At 38.6% G+C, this 20,933-nt stretch overlaps 1 protein-coding gene across 1 annotated transcript in view; it reads left to right on the top strand.

Moving 5' to 3' along the window:
* The first annotated feature begins 628 nt into the window (after positions 1–628).
* Positions 629–20,933, top strand: part of LOC124132849 (RYamide receptor-like) — a 109,694-nt gene continuing 89,389 nt past the window's right edge. The window contains exon 1 of the mRNA XM_046496989.2: positions 629–842. Coding sequence (XP_046352945.2) covers positions 629–842 — 214 coding nt within the window. The remainder of the gene's footprint in view (positions 843–20,933) is intronic.

Below are 20,933 nucleotides of genomic sequence, written 5' to 3'. Positions count from 1 at the left end.
GTCTCTGAAATATGGAGGAGACCTTCCACATTTACAAAACATGTCTCTGAAATATGGAGGAGATCTTTCACATGTACAAAACATGTCTTTGAAATATGGAGGAGATCGCTCCCATGAACAAAACATGTCTGTGAAATATCGAGAAGATCTTTCACATGTACAAAACATGTCTCTGAAATATGGAGGAGATCTTTTACATGTACAAAATATGACTCTGAAATATGGAGGAGATCTTTCACATGTACAAAACATGTCTCAGAAATATGGAGGAGATCTTTCACATGTACAAAACATGTCTCTGAAATATGGAGGAGATCTTTCACATGTACAAAACATGTCTCAGAAATATTGAGGAGATCTTTCGCATGCACAAAACATGTCTCTGAAATATCGAGGAGATCTTTCGCATGCACAAATCAGGTCTCTGAAATATGGAGGAGATCTTTCACATGTACAAAACATGTCTCTATAAAATGGAGATCTTTCGCATGCACAAAACATGTCTCTGATGTACATGGGTGAGCTTTTCATATGTACAAACAGTGTCTTTTATATATATTACAATGTATGTCTCATGCACATAGAGGGCACGTTTCATATATACAAAAGCATACTGAATGCAATCGAGATGGTACTTCGAGCTTGGCGGAAAGTCAATGCAACATCGATAAAGAACTGTTTCAGGAAAGGTGGCTGCGTATTGACGGATGGGGAAGCTGAATCCGACAGTGAATCGGATGACATTCCGTTATCAGACTTGCGGGATGTATGGACAGAGTTAAAGAAGGTCACAGACATTCCACCAGAAGTGACACTCCAAGAATTCATAGACGCCGACAGAGGTGACACATGTACACACAGAATATCAGTGTACAACGTAGTTATACATAATGACACATGTACCCAGGGTGTCAGTATACAACGTAGCTATAAATAGTGGTAGATGCACATATGTATACACAGGATGTCACTATACAACAGAGTTATACATAGTGACACATGTACACACAGGATGTCAGTATACAACGAAGCTATATAAAGTGACACAATTAGACGCAGGGTGGCATTATACAACGTAGCTATATCAAGTGACACATGTACACAGAGGATGTCAGTATGCAACGTAGCTATATATAGTGACACATGTAGACGCAGGGTGGCATTATACAACGTAGCTATATCAAGTGACACATGTACACAGAGGATGTCAGTATGCAACGTAGCTCTATGTAGTGACACATGTAGACGCAGGGTGGCATTATACAACGTAGCTATATCAAGTGACACATGTACACAGAGGATGTCAGTATGCAACGTAGCTCTATGTAGTGACACATGTAGACGCAGGGTGGCATTATACAACGTAGCTATATCAAGTGACACATGTACACAGAGGATGTCAGTATGCAACGTAGCTATATATAGTGACACATGTAGACGCAGGGTGGCATTATACAACGTAGCTATATCAAGTGACACATGTACACAGAGGATGTCAGTATGCAACGTAGCTATATATAGTGACACATGTAGACGCAGGGTGGCATTATACAACGTAGCCATATCAAGTGACACATGTACACAGAGGATGTCAGTATGCAACGTAGCTATATATAGTGACACATGTAGACGCAGGGTGGCATTATACAACGTAGCTATATCAAGTGACACATGTACACACAGGATGTCAGTATGCAACGTAGCTCTATGTAGTGACACATGTAGACGCAGGGTGGCATTATACAACGTAGCTATATCAAGTGACACATGTACACAGAGGATGTCAGTATGCAACGTAGCTCTATGTAGTGACACATGTAGACGCAGGGTGGCATTATACAACGTAGCAGTATCAAGTGACCCATGTACACAGAGGATGTCAGTATGCAACGTAGCTATATATAGTGACATATGTAGACGCAGGGTGGCATTATACAACGTAGCTATATCAAGTGACACATGTACACAGAGGATGTCAGTATGCAACGTAGCTCTATGTAGTGACACGTGCACGCCAAGTATGTCAGTATATGAAATAGGTTTTCCTGGTGACACCTGCACAACCAGGATGTCAGTTTACAATGTAGCTATATATAGTGATGCATGCACACCTAGGATGTTAGAGTATATAATGTAGCTGTTTATAGTGACACATGTACACCCAGGCTGTCATTATGGAATGTAGCTGTATATAGTGACGCATGCACACCCAGGATGTTATTTTACAACGTAGCTATATATAGGGGTACATGTACACCCAGGATGATAGTCTATAATACAACGGAGCTTTATACGGTGGTACATGTACACCCAGGATGCCAGTAAACATCGTAGCTATATAAAGTGCTACATGTGCACAGCCCGGTTGTCAACACAGAACATTATGTTTCAGAAAATGTGTAAAATCAGTCAGCGTGTCAATGGACAATGAACAGATTTGTCACTTAATTTGTGAAAATATTTGTGTAAAATATGTAGACATTTTAAAAATTGCCTAAATGAATCAGATTTAACACATTGAGTGCAACATGTATATTGGTACGTATTCACATTGGGTGTTAGTGTAGATCATAGCAGGATGCGCATGCGCCTGAATAGCATGTCGCTGAAAAGAATGCTCCGTCACAATCGCATTAATTATGAGATGATGTTGTGCAAAAATAATGTAATGTGATCTTGAAGCAACCCGGAATGGGTATATGTGAGTGAATCATGATCATTATTGAGCGTTTTGCTTAAAATCAAGTGTCCTAAATGTAAACAAATGTGAAGGCGAATTTACACAAGTATTGTCACTGCTGACTGACCCAGCGTCCAGGCAATCAACAAACAATGGGCAGCCCGAGCAGGGTCATTGAAGCACTGACCAGCTCTCACAGCAAGGAAGATGGCCTACGATATCGAAAGTGTGGAGGATACACGCATTGACATTTTCAAAGCAATACACAGACGGCTTGGACAACGTGATGGATTTTATTTTGAAAATGAACTGTTTGAAACATACACTGATGATAAAGAAAACGGAACGAAGAGAGGAAGAGTAGACAAGAATAGTCGACGTGACATCCCAAAATGGACGTCCACCAAAACGTGTTCACCTAGAGCATTCCAGGAAGTCGGTGATTGAGAAATGTGCGTCTGGTGTATATTGCCTATGTGACTGTTTTACAAACACAACCCCCTCCCACATACTGGAAAAAAACCAAGCACTCAGCAATTGCAAGCCCGGCCCCCGCCCGACCCACATGGAGACAGTTCAAAGGACAAACAACGAGGTAAAGATTTTTCTATCCTTATCTATACCACGTCCAATTTTTATTCTTTAAAAATCTGTTGTTCAGAAACTCTAAGCATTGTGGCCGGTTTTACACAGTTGATCGTGTTGTTTCCACGGAGACATCCTAAGGTATGAAAAGCGCAGCAATATGCTGTCGAAAAACCACGTGGTGACCAATTTTCCTTTGCACCATACTGATATTTTTGCAGTCAAGACATATTACTCAACCGATGTCTAATATAATTCAATGTTTAGCGTCATGAAAACATTTGTCCCATGAACCAGCGCGTGTTCCTTCACTCAAAAATCATTTCTTTGTTTTGAAGAAACACAACCGTGTAAATACAAATATCACCAAACGTAAGTTTTGCTTTTATTAACTATTATATAATAGACACTGTGATTTCACAAAATAATACATGTTGTAAAACAACCGTGTGATAAAACCTGCGCACTTGTCAACACCTACCGTTGGATATTTATGATCAGTCAGATGTGGTGATGGGTAAAAACAATGAGGGGAGGGGTGGGATACTTGTGTTCGGAGGGTCACCTCACCTGTTAGCGATAGCTTGGTGTGTCACTTTACCAGAATAAGGGTAGGGAGTTCGGACATTACCGCAACACCAGATGCACTTTGCAACATGCGCATGCGCCGCAATGTAACATGTCTGCAGTTTCTAAATAAATGTCTCTACAAATATTGAATGTTTACTGATAAAAGAAGCTGTCATATTACGATTTCTCGACAGAAACCCTGTAAATTCATTTACAAGTAATTGCCGCAGTTTGTCATCATTCATTGATACTGACTAATATATCACATAGATGTATCTTTGACGATATTCATCTTTACTCATGTGCTTCCAAAATCTTTCCATTCTCAAGTTCGACTACTTCAAACGTGTAAACCTAGTTAAATTGCATTAAACAATATTTTGAAATGAAATGGCATAGTTTTCGTATTTACAGCTGTTACTTCCATGGTGTTTACCGATTAGCATACAACGCTGACAAAATAATATAGCGAAACAGATGGTCATGTGCGCCTATTGAAAATCTTTATTAACAAAGTATGTACGTAATTTAAAGTTTTGATGCTGGAGACAAAAACGTATTGCCGTGACCTCGTGAACAGGAAGTAATGAACTATTACTCTGTGAACTCTATGACATAATCTCTGGTGTTTTCGCGGGTAGTGTCGGATATGGTCGACACATTTCACTCACTACCCCGTACATAACTCGGTGTCCGTTTGTTGCATAACATTGGACTGAGATGAGTTGACTGTCAAGCCAGTATTCCTCTTTTAAACATCAAGATACTACTTTGTATACACCGGTCTAATGCTCATTTAATTGTAAAGTACTCTTTGTTAGCCATTTAGAAGTTGTAGGAACATGGGGACATAAAACGGTAATGGATAGCAACTTTAATGTTTGTAGCGATGTTTCAGGGTTACGCTATCACGCGAATGCTGAGTAAGCCTATTGAGTAACATTGTTTATGTATTTTTACTTAAGCGTAATTTTACTTTGATTATATTAGTTCCGTATGGAACGGCTAAATGGTTTAATGCATTTCATCTTGTATACTTTTTTTATTAGATGTTAAGATGATAATTTAAAAACCATGTTTCTTTACTCTACTCTTTTGCCACATGCCACATATTTCATGACACATGACACATGTCACATGTCACACATCACACATCACATAAAACATATCAACTGACACACTACGCACGACACATATCACATGATGCACGACACATATCTCATAACACATATAACATGTATGACATATCACATGATGCACGACCGATATGTCATAACACATATCACATGTATGACATATCACATCATGTACGAATATACCACATTTAACTTGGCGCATTAAACGTATCATGACACATATCACATGACACATGTCACATTCCACATAACACATAACACATGACACATATATATCACCTATTACCTGTCGTTTATTACATTATACAGATAGCATGACACATGACATATATCACATTGCACTTGTTGAATTCCAAATATCAAATAGCGCATGATATTTGGCAAAATAACACATCACACATCATATACCACTTGCCACATACCATCAAATGACACATCACACAACACAACACATATCATATATCACATCGTACATATTAGATGACACATATCATAAGACACATCACGCAACGCATATCACATATCACTTCACACATATTAGATTTTAGATGACACATATCACAGGGTGCATGACATATTTCCCATATCACATGACACGTGACGCACTACACATATCACATGACACATATCACATTTATGACATATCACATGTCCCGTGACATATACCACATCAAACATGTAAAATATAACGCATATCACATGGCGCATGACACATATCAAATGTCATATGCCATATGACGCACGACACCTATCGTATGACACATCACATATTACATTTCATACATACTACCCGTCATCTATCGCATGACACACATGACATGACACATAACGCATATCACATGTATCCACGAGGAATGACAAATATCAAATATCAAATATCACATGACACATATAACATAAGGGGCGATGGAGTGGCCTTGTGGTTAAAGCGTTCGCTCGACACCTTTCAGACCCGGGTTCGATACCCCGCATGGACACAATGTGTGAAATAGAGATTACTACACGAGTGTCTATCAGACACCATTGATCTTACAACGATTTGTTTCAAAACGTATCTAACGAGCGAAAGCGAATTGGATACGCTTTGTAACGAGTTGTAAGATCAATGGTATTTGACAGGCACGAGTGCAGTAATCTGTTTCTTACACACCCTAAAATAGCACCTTTTTAGCATCGAACCGATAAACTGTGTCTATTCTTATGATTGCAGTAGCGCATTAATACATAACACCACTGCCATAAGTGACGTCATCCTATGTGCTGCTTACTACTAATAAATAATGTGACCCTACACAAAAAGGTTTCCGTCATATCTTCGGAATATCAAGGCGATGATGAATGTGCAAACTAGACAAAAAACAAGAACACTCTGGGTGCCAAGTTGAAAGTTTGCACCTCAAAGAAATTACCAAATATGTACAACAATGTTTACTTCCGTATGGCATCACTACCGGTGACCGACAAATACAAAAAGGGTGTTCACTGACAACAGTATGCGGGATTTCCAGAGGAGGATTTTCGTTGATTGAGGGATCGTATACACATAAATGTGTCACGTAAGTAATCAGAACCATTCTGACAATCTGCGTACTGTTATTTGTTTACCATGTTTTCCAATGTAACAAAGAGAATTAGTCAGAAATGCAGATGACTACCGTCATCGTTGTGCGTGATTTAGCGTCAGTCATGGTGTCACACAGGACGGAAACTTTTACGGCTTCTGTTGAATTTACCACATCATTGTTATGTATACATGTGTATTTCCATAATTAGTGCAACGATACTCTTCCCATGAATATTCTCAAACGCCTCATCGAGCCAATGAATGCAACAATTAGACGAAAGTACCTCTAAATATGCTACACAGTGTAAATTCTGAATTTTGCTTTGTTCACATTTCAGCAAGTATTGTTTTCCGAGCAGTTTTCGTTTTCATACCTAATTTATTTCGCATGATAATTTGCATTTGTGACAAAAACCATTTACCCATTGTTTCGAAAATGTTTGAGGAATTCAGGGATGCATGTTTAGCAGATGAGTTTGAAATATACCTGATCGAATAGGCGTATCATCACCGGCATTTTGTAAGCACAATCTAAAATCGCACCTTTTTAGCATCGAACCGATGAATTGTGTCTATTCTCATGATTGCAGTAGCGCATTATCAATTTTGACAAATGACAGTAAATGATAAACAGAAGGGGGAATTCATTAGTCTGCGTGATGTATTTTGAATTTTATTCGATTTGATTTCGAAGTGAGGGTTGAAGAGGAGGGACATATGTGTCGCTGTGGCATCCAGGGTGTTTACACTCTGAAAAAACGATAATGTTGACATAACAACAGATAATATAATGTAACTGATAATAATACCAAACAACTCGCAGATGAGGACGAGTTTGTTTATTTTTATTATCAATTACACGGTCCTGTTGTTCAATACAGACGTAAGTGAACATTCGACTGAAGCACGAGCAACTTATGAATGACTTACACTCAGGAAAGTAGTCCGTCATCATCTGACCTCAGGTCATCACCATGGAGTAGCCAATCACGGGCCTGGAATTCGATCTCACACTTATGTTTGATACCAGTTATCTCAAATGGGTTTCTCACCAACAGGTGTGTAAGAAGCCCATTTCTGGTGTCCCCCGCCGTGATATTGTTGGAATAATGCTCAAAGCTGCGTAAAACTATACTCACTCACTCACTATAACATATTACGTAACATTTAATGTATACCATGATATATTTCGCGTGACGCAATACATGATACATCACACAATTCACATTTCACATGATACGACACACGACACATGACATTACAGAACACATGTCACAGGATACATGATATATATGGCACATTACTTAATACATGACACAGGACACATAAACGAACTCATGACAAACGTCACATGAAACATATCTCCTGATACATATCGCAAGACACAGGACATATATCACCTATGACATGACACATGACAAAACAGGAATGACACTACACACATCATATGCCACATGACAAATACCTGACGCCACATATGACGAAAAACATTTTCGTGGCTCATACCACAGAATACATATGACAGGTAAAATGATGCATATCATAAACATATCGCATATCACATGAAACAAGACACATCACGCATATAAAGTTAATCAAATATCACATAACACATTACATAACACATATCACAGGATACATGATATATATGGCACATTACTTAATACATGACGCACGACACAGGACACATATAAACGAACTCATGACAAACGTCACATATCTCCGGATATATATCGCAAGACACAGGACACATTGCATATAACATCGCATTACCCATATCTCATATAAAATGACAAATGATATATGAAATGAAATATAGCACATATGATATGACGCATATGGCACGCATACATGACATATATGGCACATCACAAATATCAATGGATCACATCACAACAAAAAACATTGCATGCTACAGATCACAGGATACATGACACATATGGCACATATGGCACATTACACATATACAATAACTCACAAAACACAAAAAAATACATGACACATATCACAGGATACATCATCATGACAGATATGGCACATGCCACATTACACATATACAATGACTCACATGACATATCACAAACAACATTGCATGACAGATCACATGATGCATGACATATATAAGACATCACATATATAGAGGTTATCACGCGAGTGTGTTTGGGGATGGTAAATATCCTGCATTAGGAATAAACATTGTATTTAGCGAGCCTTGGCGAGCTAAATACATAGTGTTTATTCCTAATACAGGATATTTACCATCCCCAAACACACAAGCGTGATAACCTCTTTATCATATAATGTCATTCTTTAATTTTGTGCTTGAAAATCGCTTTCCCTCCCTCACAAACATTACCTAAACATTGCGAGTTTTCCTTGATTGCGCGCATTAATATTTATTACGTCACAGGGTAAGTGATGTGTCAGTCGGACAGTGACAGTAGCCAATATAGTTCCAACTGAAATCTGTTTCTTTAACAGTGGCGAAGCAAAATATACGCATAACAACAACAAAAAATTACTTGCGTTTCGCCGCAATCCATCGGTCTGTCCGCTGGAGTAACTGCCCTTTGTCAAAGGGAAGCTACTCTAACCCTTGTCTATGAGACGTCATGGCCAATTATCTCTGTAGTTTATCCAGATTCCCGATGGTTAATTCTGACTCGATTGCCGAATGACAAGGGCGACGCCATGTTTGTTTATAAACAGTGAAAGTAGTCCCTACTTGACCTTTGATATTTGCATCTCTATCCGCATATGACCCCAACGGATATCGTTTTTATCCGTTGGCTTTATCCTGCCGAAAAACCTACCCATTATATGATAAATACAGTTACACACATTACATGTCACAAAAAAATATATCACAGGATACATGACGCATAGAGCATATCACATATATACAATTACTCTTATCATATATCACAAACAACATTCCATGTACCAAACGTCATATTACGCCTGTTTTATTCCTCAATACCTCCCTGGCAGCCAGAAATGTTTGTACCAATCTGGTTAAGATATCATGTAACAAGCCCTACTTTCTGCAAGATGAATTCACTTTGAACTCTCGCCGTGAAAGAATTGAAATAAAAAGAAATATTCAAAGTTAAAAACATGTAAAGAATCATATCTTTTTCAGAAAATATACACATCATAATCAAACTTTGCACCAACGTTGGCCCAGCGTAGGATCGCCGATCAAAATAACGTTGGCCGAATGTTGATAGCTAACGTTGGCCCACCGTAAGATTACGCCTGTTTTATACCTCAATACCTCCCAGGCAGCCTCAAATGTTTGTACCAATCTATACTATTCCAAAAAAGAAACGCATAAGGCAGAAATCTGAAGAGACAAAGGTTAAATTCAAACGTGTATAACAATTCAACAAACATACTCAGGAGCATGAAATTTGACGTGCACATGGCAGAACCACGTGTGTATACGATAATAATGATCACCACAGGCTAAACAGTCATGATTTTGTTCAGAGTCCACAGAAGTGTCAGTACATGTTATGTCCACCACGTGCACGAATAACAGTTCGGACCCGCCTCGTCATGGACTGGATCAGACGCTGTATAACTGGTTGAGGAATTCTCCTCCACTCCTGCTGAAGAAATGTAGCTAACTCCTGAAGAGTTTGAGGTTGACGTACACGCTGACGTAGACGCCGATCAAGTTCATCCCAAAGATGTTCTATTGGGTTGAGATCCGGAGAACGAGATAGCCAGGGGAGCACAGGAATGTTGTTATTTGCCAGATACTCCATGGTGACACGTGCTGTATGTGGCCTGGCTTTGTCTTGCTGGAATCACTCCCGTCGGACGTCAATGACTGGGAGAAGGTGTTGCTGAAGAATATTGTCCCTATAGCGCACATCCGTCAGGTTTCCTTGGACAGGGATAATATTAGTACGGTTTGTGTAGGAAATCGCCGCCCACATCATGACACTTCCTCCACCGAATCTGTCCACTTGACGAACACAGTTAGGAGCATAACGTTCATGGACCCGTCTGTAAACTCTGTTTCGTCCATCCCGTCTCTATAGAAGAAACCTAGATTCATCGCTGAACCATATGCACCTCCAGTTTCGTAAGTTCCAGACCGACATGTTATTGCACCAGCGGAGACGTTGGACGCGATGCTGACGTCGTAACACGTTCCCGAAGTAGGGTCTCCGGGCTCTCAGTCCAACCTCTCTCAGTCTGTTCCCTACTGTTTGCCCCGATATCCTTCGAAGTCCAGGCACCCTGGCCACTGTGCTCTCAGCTGTAACAGTACGATCACGTAAATGGAGGACCTGGATGTAGCGATTCTGAGCTGCTGTGGTGACTCGAGGTCTTCCGGTGCGTGGACGGTCGTTTGTGGTACCCGTAAGGTTGTAGCGTGTTGCGAGTCGAGAAATCGTACTCTGGCTTACATTTAGACGTCTTGCAACTGAAGATTGCGACTCACCAGCCCCCTAGTCTTCCAACGGCGATATTGCGAGTCGCATCGTCTAGAGGTGGCATAATGATTCCGTCGTGAAACTCTTCAAAACTGATTTCACATTTCGAATGCGACATGACATTTTATAGACAGATACAGCATGCAACTCATGGCCCAATTTGCACGTGCGAAATGAGTTTGGTTTCGTTTTGGTGATGTGTTTTCAGAAATTTGTAAAACGTCTTATCAAACACAACGTTTTGCGTTTTGGTGGTTTTTTAAAATACAGATTTGCATAGAAGTCTGTTATAAACAGATTTATAACATATTTTATCGATTCAGTTGACATATTCTTTGATCAGAGGAATTTTTAAAATTCAGAAACACTTATGCGTTTCTTTTTTTGGAATAGCATAGTTAACACATCAGGTAACAAGCACTTCATTCTGCAAGATGAATTCACTTTGAACTCTGACCATGAAAGAGTTGAAATAAAAAGAAATATTCGAAGTTAAAAACATGTAAAGAATCATATTTTTCCGAAAATATACACATCATAATCAAACTTTGCACCAACGTTGGCCCAACGTAGGACCGCCGATCAAAATAACGTTGGCCCAGCGTTAATAGCCAACGTTGGCCCACCGTAAGATGACGCCTGTTTTATTCCTCAATCCCTTCAAGGCAGCCTGAAATGTTTGTTCCAATCTAGTTAAGACATCAGGTAACAAGCACTTCATTCTGCAAGCTGAATTCACTTTGAACTCTATCCGTGAAAGAGGTGAAATAAAAAAGAAATATTCGAAATTAAAAACATGTAAAGAATCATAATTTTTCAGAAATTATACACATCATAATCAAACTTTGCACCAACGTTGGCCCAACGTAGGACCGCCGATCAAAATAACGTTGGCCCAACATTGTTAGCCAACGGTGGCCAAACGTTAGATAACGCCTGTTTTATTCCTCAATACCGCCCAGTCAGCCTGAAATGTTTGTTCCAATCTATTTGAGACATGATTTAACAAGCACTACATCCTGCAAGCTGAATTCACTTTAAACTCTATCCGTGAAAGAGGTGAAATAAAAAAGAAATATTCGAAGTTAAAAACATGTAAAGAATCATATTTTTCCGAAAATATTCACATCATAATCAAACTTTACACCAACGTTGGCCCAACGTAGGACCGCCGATCAAAATAACGTTGGCCCCAGTGTTGATAGCCAACGTTGGACCAACGTAAGATGACGCCTGTTTTATTCCTCATTACCGCCCAGTCAGCCTGAAATGTTTGAACCAATCAAGTTTAGACATCAGGTAACTAGCACTTCATTCTTCAAGCTGAATTCACTTTAAACTCTAACCATGAAAGAGTTGAAATAAAAAGAAATATTCGAAGTTAAAAACACGTAAAGTATAATATTTTTCAGAATAAAAATATAATAATAATAATATTTATCAATAATCAAACTTTGCACTGCACTCACAGAAAAAAATGACTTTGGAAGGAAGGACAGACGGATATCCTTGGTATGACTTTATAAACCCGCCCTTTTAGATTGGGGGTATAATTAAATAAGAAACATCTAATTTTCTATCATTGAAGATGTTTGTACATATAACTGCAGGGCACATTACATATTAATCACGTCACATATCGCAAAAAAACATTATATGACACAGATCACAGGATACATGCCACATTTGTCACATGGCAAATCACACATAAAAAATTAATAAAATTTATAAAAAAAAAATTGAAAAAATTCGTGACACATATCAGAAGATACATGACACATATGTCACATGGCAAATCACGCATATACAAATAATCATATCACAAACAAAAACATTACATGACACAGATCACTGGATACATGACACATATGGTACATGACAGATCACACATGACACATCGCACATAAAAAAATAATCACATTGCATATAAAAAAACAACAAAAAACCATTCCATGACACATATCACTGGATACATGACACATATGTCACATGGCAGATCACGGATATACAAATAATCACATCACATATCACAAACAAAAACATTACATGACAAAGATCACTGGATACATGACACACATGGTACATCACACATCACACACCACACATATAAAATTAATCACATTGCATGTTAAAAATAAAAAACACAAAAACCGTCCATGACACACATCACAGCATACATGACACATATGTCACATGGCACATCACGCATATACAAATAATCACAGTACATATCACAACAACAACAAAAATAGATGACACAGATCACAGGATACATGACACATATGGTACATGGCACATCACACATCACAAATATAAAATAAATCACATTATATATGACCAAAAATATTACACGACGCAGATCACAGGGTACATGACACATCCGAGAAAGAAGTTAGACATTGTGCCGTCGGTCAAAACAACGTTGGCCCAACGTTGATAGACAGCGTTGGTCCAACGTTAGATTACGCCTGTTTTATTCCTCAATACCTCCCAGGCTGCTTGAAATGTTTGTACCAATCTGGTTAAAGTATCAGGTAACAAGCAGTAAATTCTGCAAGCTGTATCTCACTCTGAACTCTAGTCGAGGAAGAGCATGTTAATGAAATGCGCTGTCTTCTGACAGGGTACCTCGGCATACATAGTTTCAAATACGGCCAAGACAAAATTCAAAATGTTTTTAATTACATGCACAATTTCGTGATATAATATTTACTTTCCCAAACAACTTTCAAGACTATGCGAAAATTGTTCACAAATGTTTCAACAATATTAAACGATATATGACTTTCCCATGAGTTTGCAAATTAAAAAACCCATCAGACAATAAGCCCGGCACGAATTGAAACATTTAATTTTCCTTGGCCTTACCCAATACATTCAGCATTGAGAGCAACTCGGAGACAGGCAAAATAGTCCATGCATCGGATGTCCTATGATTGATTGCCTTGATCCATTAAAAAATATGATGACAGCAACAAAATGACAATCGAATTCTGGTTTAGGTGACCTTTATTTATTTGTTAAATGACAAGTCAGAACTTGGCCTGAGTGGTTGAGGGGCCTTTTCAGTCCTCAAATGAGGAATCAGACGAACTTATCACAGGGATGATCTTCAACCTTATCCATGGTCACTGCTTTTGCCTTGGTAACTGAATAAAACAATGACACAAATATTATAAAATTACAAGGTAAGGGACATATTTTGACATAAAAAATGTTGCATCCCCCCAAATAATAATTTGATGTCTGTCATACATTGGCAGAAAGGCTATCTACATTTTAACACTAAAATGAACAAGGGTAACTTCGACTCATTTATTTTTCAAAGTTCAAAACATGAAACAAATAATATTTGTTCCTTAAATACACATATCAAAATCAACATTTGCACTGCACCTCTCATATTTGTATAGAAAGTGTTTCTCACATTTGGAAAGAATCCATGCAGCAGTTCTCAAGTAAAAGGTAGCACAAACATAGAATTAGAAACAACATTCCAGGTTCAAAACAGGAAACAAATCATATTGTTTCATAAAATAAACATATATCAAAATCAACATTTGCACTGCACCTCTTCTATTAGTATAGAAAGTGTTTCTTACATTTTGAAAGAATGCATGTAGGAGCCCTCAAGGAAAAGGTAGCACAAACATAGAATAATTTAAAAAACTTTCTATGTTCAAAACATACAAACATTTCATATTGTTTCATAAAATAATCACATCAAAATCAACCTTTGCACTACATCTCTCCAACTAATATCTCAAGTTAAAGGTCGCACAATGTTGAATTGAAAAAACCCATTCAAAGTCCAAAACATGTACAAAATCATATTGTTTTATAAAATAAACATATCAAAATCAACATTTGTATAGAAAGTGTTCCTCGAATTTGGAAAGAATCCATGTAGTAGTTCTTAAGTTAAAGGTCGCAAAATGTTGAATTAAAAAACACATTCTCAGTTAAAAACATGTAAAAGACCATATTGTTTCATAAAATATACATATCAAAATCAACATTTGCAATGCATCACTCCAATTTGTATAGAAAGTGTTCCTCGAATTTGGAAAGAACCCATGTAGTAGTTCTCAAGTTAAAGGTCGCACAATGTTGAATTAAAAAAAGACATTCTGTGTTCAAAACATGCAAAAAAAATAGATTGTTTCATAAAATACACATATCAAAATCAACATTTGGACCGCACCTCTTCTATAAGTATAAAAAGTGTTCCTCAAATTTGGAAAGAATCCATGTAGTAGTTCTGAAGTGAAATGTCGCACAATGTGGGATTAAAAAAATCATTCTCAGTTCAAAACACGCACAAAATTCATATTGTTTCATAAAATACATGTATCAAAATCAACATTTGCACTGCACCTCTTCTGTTAGTATAGAAATTTTTTCTTACATTTGGAAAGAATCCATGTAGGGGCTCTCAAGTAAAAGGTAGCACGGACATAGAAGAAGAATAAAAAACATTCTATGTTCAAAACATGTAAAAAAATCATATTGTTTCATAAAATACACATATCAAAATCAACATTTGCACTGCTCCTCTCCTATTTGTTTAAAATGTGTTCCTGAAATTTGGAAAGAATCCATGTAGTAGTTCTTAAGTTAAAGGTCACACAATGTGGAATGAAAAAAACAAAAACATCCTAAGTTCAAAACATGTAATAAATCATATTGTTTCATAAAATATACATATCAAAATCAACCTTTCCTCTGCACTCACAAAAAAATGTCTTTGGAAAGACAGACAGACGGATATCCTTAGTATGGCTTTATCAAACCCGCCTTTTTAGATTGGGGGTAAAATTAAGCAAGAAACAGTTCTAGTTAAAGTTAAAGGTCACACAATGTTGAATGAAAAAACCCAAAAACATCCTAAGTTCAAAACATGCAAAATTTCATATTGTTTCATTAAATACATATATCAAAATCAACCTTTGCACTGCATCTTTCCAATTAATATAAAAAAAAGGGTTCCTTAAATTTGAAGAGAACACATGTAGCAGTTCTCACGGTAAAGGTCGCACAATGTTGAAGTAAAAAAACAACATTTAAAACTTGTAAAAGAATAATATTGTTTCATAAAATACACATATCAAAATCAACATTTGGACTGCACCTTTTTTTTATTAGAATAGAGTGTGTATCTTACATTTGGAAAGAATCCATGTTGCAGCTCTCAAGTAAAAGGTAGCACAAACATGGAATAAAAAAACATTCTTGTTTTAAAATGTGAAAAGGAAACCTACAGGCGATACTTGTTAATTTACAATCATTTTCCTATCAAAACATACAATCAACTAAGGTTTAATCAATTTTACTGTCCTATCAGAACCAAACACTCAGTTTGAGTTTTGCCAATTGGATTGCCCTCACTCAAGGATCACAGTCAGTCATAATCATAGCGTCATATCATGAAATTGATCATATGTTGTTTTACATGTTCTGCTCATTTACTATTGTTTGCAATATACATGTAAAAAGAAATATAATTATATAGATCGATTGTTATATATTCATGGGTACAAAATCACGTAGCATTTTGGGTAGAAAATATTTTTACGGTACATCACAAACATCACGTATTTCTTGTTTCATCCGTTCTGAGAAGGGCTGTCGGATAGCATAGTGGTTAAAGCGTTCGCTCGTCACGCCGAAGACCAGGGGTATATTCCCGACATGGGTACAATGTGTGAAGCCAATTTCTGGTGTTCTCCACCGTGATATTGCTTGAATATTGAATAAAGCGGCGTAAAACCATACTCACTCACCCACCCAGCCGTTCTGAGTACAGGAGATTCTCAGAAAAAGTTTGTAAAGACATTCTTAGTTGTCCTTATTGCAATGATAGACCAATAACACCATTATTTGGCTACAATTATGTCAAATCAATATGTTATATATCTCTCCTCGCCGCCCTGTTTCAGAAAATAATTCGAAAATCATCGACCGTAGAATCCATGAATATTTACGATTTCGGCTTCAAAACTTAGACTTCGATATGTACGATGCTGTATGGGCTTCCGATTTCAGCAAGGAGTCATAAAATTACAAATAGTTTGATTATTAAACATAATCTGCATTATGTTTCTATTAAAACGTTTTGTAACTATGTAAATAAGTTCAGATTAGAAATAAACTTATAAAAGTTTTGATAATTAGAAAGCTTGAGGCAGAAAAGTTTCAAGAGGACAACTCGAGGCAATGATTGCTAAGAATATATTCAATGATACTTCACTGTCACGAAGACACCCTACAGGCAGTAGGTTTCTGAGAAGACGTTTCGAGGCATTGATTGACAAGAATATACCAAGTGACACTTCTCTGTCACGAAGACACTGTAGAAGAAATCTAATAGGACATTTCGAGGCAATGATTGCTAAGAATATATTCAATGATACTTCACTGTCACAAAAGACCAGTGAAGATTCCGGGGTAGAATAGGTCTTCAGCAACCCATGCTTGCCATAAAAGGTGACTCTGCTTGTCGTAAAAGGCGACTAACGGGATCGGGTGGTCAGGCTCGCTGACTTGGTTGATGCGCTGGATTGTCTGGTCCAGACTCGATTATTTACAGACAGCCGTCATATAGCTGGAATATTGCTGAGTGCGGCGTTAAACAACAAACCAGCCAACCACTGTCACAAAGACACCCTTGGGGCAGAAGAATTCCATTAGGACGGTCACGAAGACACCCTGGAGGCAGAAGAATGCCATGAGGACATTTCGAGGCGTTGGTTGCCATGAATATATCAAGTGACACTTCTCTGTCATGAAGAGACAGCAGAAGAGATCTAATAGGACATTTCGAGGCATTGGTTGCTAAGAATATATTCAATGACACTTCACTGTCACGAAGACACCCTGGGGGCAGAAGAGATCAAAGTGCATATTTCGAGGCATTGATTGCCAAGAATATACCAAGTGACACTTCTCTGTCATGAAGAGACAGCAGAAGAGATCTAATAGGACATTTCGAGGCAATGATTGCTAAGAATATATTCAATGACACCTCACTGTCACGAAGACACTTTACAGGCAGTGGAGGACATTTTGAGGCATTGATTGCTTAGAAGATAGTCAGTGACATTTCACTGACACGAAGACGCTCTGGAGGCACAAGAGATCCAAGAAGACATCTCGAGGTATTGATTGCCAAGAATATACCAAGTGACACTTCTCTGTCACGAAGACTCCTTGGATGCAGAAGAGTTTTAAGAGGACATTTCGAGGCATTGATTGCTAAGAATATAATCAATGACACTTCACTGTCACGAAGACACCCTGGAAGCAGAAACGTTTCAAGAGGACATGTCGAGGCGTTGATTGCTAAAAAGAAATTCAGTGGTAATTCACTTTCACGAAGACAAACTGAAGGCAGAAGTGTGCTAAGAGGACATTTCGAGGCATTGATTGCTGAAAAGATATTCAGTGACACTTAACTGTCACAAAGACACCCTAGAGGCAGGACAGGGCCAATAAGTCATCTATGAGTTACGTCCTGCAGCTCATTTACTAGAACATATTCGGTGACAATTCACTGTCAAGAAGACGTCCTAGAACTCTTGAACCAATGATTGCCAAGAAGATATTCATTGGCACTTCACTGTCACAAAGACACCCTAGAGGCAGGACAGGGCCAATAAGTCATCTATGAGTTACGTCCTGCAGCTCATTTACTAGAACATATTCGGTGACAATTCACTGTCAAGAAGACGTCCTAGAACTCTTGAACCAATGATTGCCAAGAAGATATTCATTGGCACTTCACTGTCACAAAGACACCCTAGAGGCAGGACAGGGCCAATAAGTCATCTATGAGTTACGTCCTGCAGCTCATTTACTAGAACATATTCGGTGACAATTCACTGTCAAGAAGACGTCCTAGAACTCTTGAACCAATGATTGCCAAGAAGATATTCAGTGGCACTTCACTGTCACGAAGACACCATGGAGGTTGAAAGGTGTCTTGATTTCTTCTGGAAACATTGATGTCCAAGAGGATAGTCTGTAACAAATCACAGAAGAGACACAGACGAATAGCAAGGAGACGTCTGGAGGCAATGTTTGCCAAGAAGCTGTTCAGTGGCAATTGACTGTCACGAAGAAACACTGGAAGCATAAGAGTGCCAACAAGACTTCTGGGGGCAGGAAATGACCAAGAAGACCTCTATGGTAATATGTCTGCCAATAAGACATCCTTGAGGCATAAGGCATCACCAGGAGACTCTCCAGGACCAGGTTTCCCACCTCCCATGGTCACTGGTACCCTAATAAGACCTCTGGAGACCTCGATCTAAGGGTCGGGTATGCTTCTAAGGCACGTTAGGTTCAGAGACTTAACACTCCACTAACCTGCACTAACCCGCACTAACAACCTGCACGTAGGCGCGTTACTTTATAGAAAGACACTTCCAAATTCTTTAGATTTAGGTTCAAAATCGGGGATTGTTTGGTTGTCAGAGGCAGTGTCAGCCTCTTTGTATCCGCCTGAAGCATGCCTGACCACTGGATAACGACGGTCACACACTGGAGGCAAAAGGGGGGTAAAAAGGAATTATGATGCAGTGATGCTGCTAATAAAATATTCAGTGGAAATTGACTGTCACGAAGGCACTATGGAGGCAGAAGAGATCAAAGTGCACATTTCGAGGCAATGATTGCCAAGAACTAGTTTGTGGCACTTCTCTGGCACGAAGGCACCCTGGAGGGAAAACAGTGGCATGAAGCATCTTGAGGCAATGAATGCCAAGAAGATATTCAGTGACACATCACAGTCACAAAGACACCCTGGAGGCAGAAAAATTCCATGAGGACATCCCGAGGCAATGATTGCCAAGGATATATTGAGTGGTACTTCTCTGTCACGAAGACTCCCTGGAGGTAAAAGAGTTCCAAGAGGACATTTCGAGGCATTGATTGCTAAGAATATGTTCATTGACACTTCTCTGTCACGAAGACTCCCTTCAGGCAGAAGAATTCCATGAGGACATCTCGAGGCATTGACTGCTAAGAAGATATTCAGTGACACTTCACTGTCACGAAGACACCCTGGAAGCAGAAACGTTTCAAGAGGACATGTCGAGGCGTTGATTGCTAAGAAGATATTCTGTGACACTTCACTGTCACGAAGACACCCTTGATACAGATGAGTTTGAAGAGGACATTTCGAGGCATGGATTACTAAGAATATATTCAGAGACCTTTCACTGTCGCGAAGACACCTTGGATGCAGAAGAGTTCTATGAAATCTCGAGGCATTGATTGTCAAGATTATATTGAGTGGCACTTCATTGTCACGAAGGCACATTTGAGACAGAACAGTTTGAAGAGGATATTTCTATTCATTCTTGAGGACACGTTCAGTGACACTTCACTGTCAGGAAGACACCCTAGAGGCAGAATAATTCTATGAGGACATTTCGAGGCAGTGACTGCTATCAATAGATTCAGTGACACTTCACTGTCACGAAGACACCTTGGATGCAGAAGAGTTCTATGACATCTCGAGGCATTGATTGTCAAGATTATATTGAGTGGCACTTCACTATCTCGAAGACACCCTTGAGACAGAAGAGTTTGAAGAGGATATTTCTATGCATTCATTTCTGAGGATACGTTCAGTGACACTTCACTGTCACAAAGACACCCTGGAGGTAGAAGAATTCCATGAGGACATTTCGACTCCTTGATTGCTAGGAATACATTCAGTGATACTTCACGGTCACGAAGATACCCTAAAGACAGAGGAGTTCTAAAAGGACATTTCGAGGCATTGATTGCTAAGAATACATTCAGTGACACTTCACTGTTATGAAGACACCCTTGGATGCAGAAGAGTTCTATGACATCTCGAGGCATTGATTGCCAAGATTATATTGAGTGGCACTTCACTATCTCGAAGATACCCTTGAGACAGAAGAGTTTGAAGAGGA

The sequence above is a fragment of the Haliotis rufescens genome, unplaced genomic scaffold (genome assembly GCF_023055435.1).
Source record: "Haliotis rufescens isolate VD_foot unplaced genomic scaffold, xgHalRufe1.0.p SCAF_11, whole genome shotgun sequence".
In the NCBI taxonomy this organism is placed as follows: Eukaryota; Metazoa; Mollusca; class Gastropoda; order Lepetellida; family Haliotidae; genus Haliotis; species Haliotis rufescens.
The sequence above is the reverse complement of the archived record's forward strand: the minus strand, read 5'-3'. Positions and strand labels throughout refer to the sequence as shown.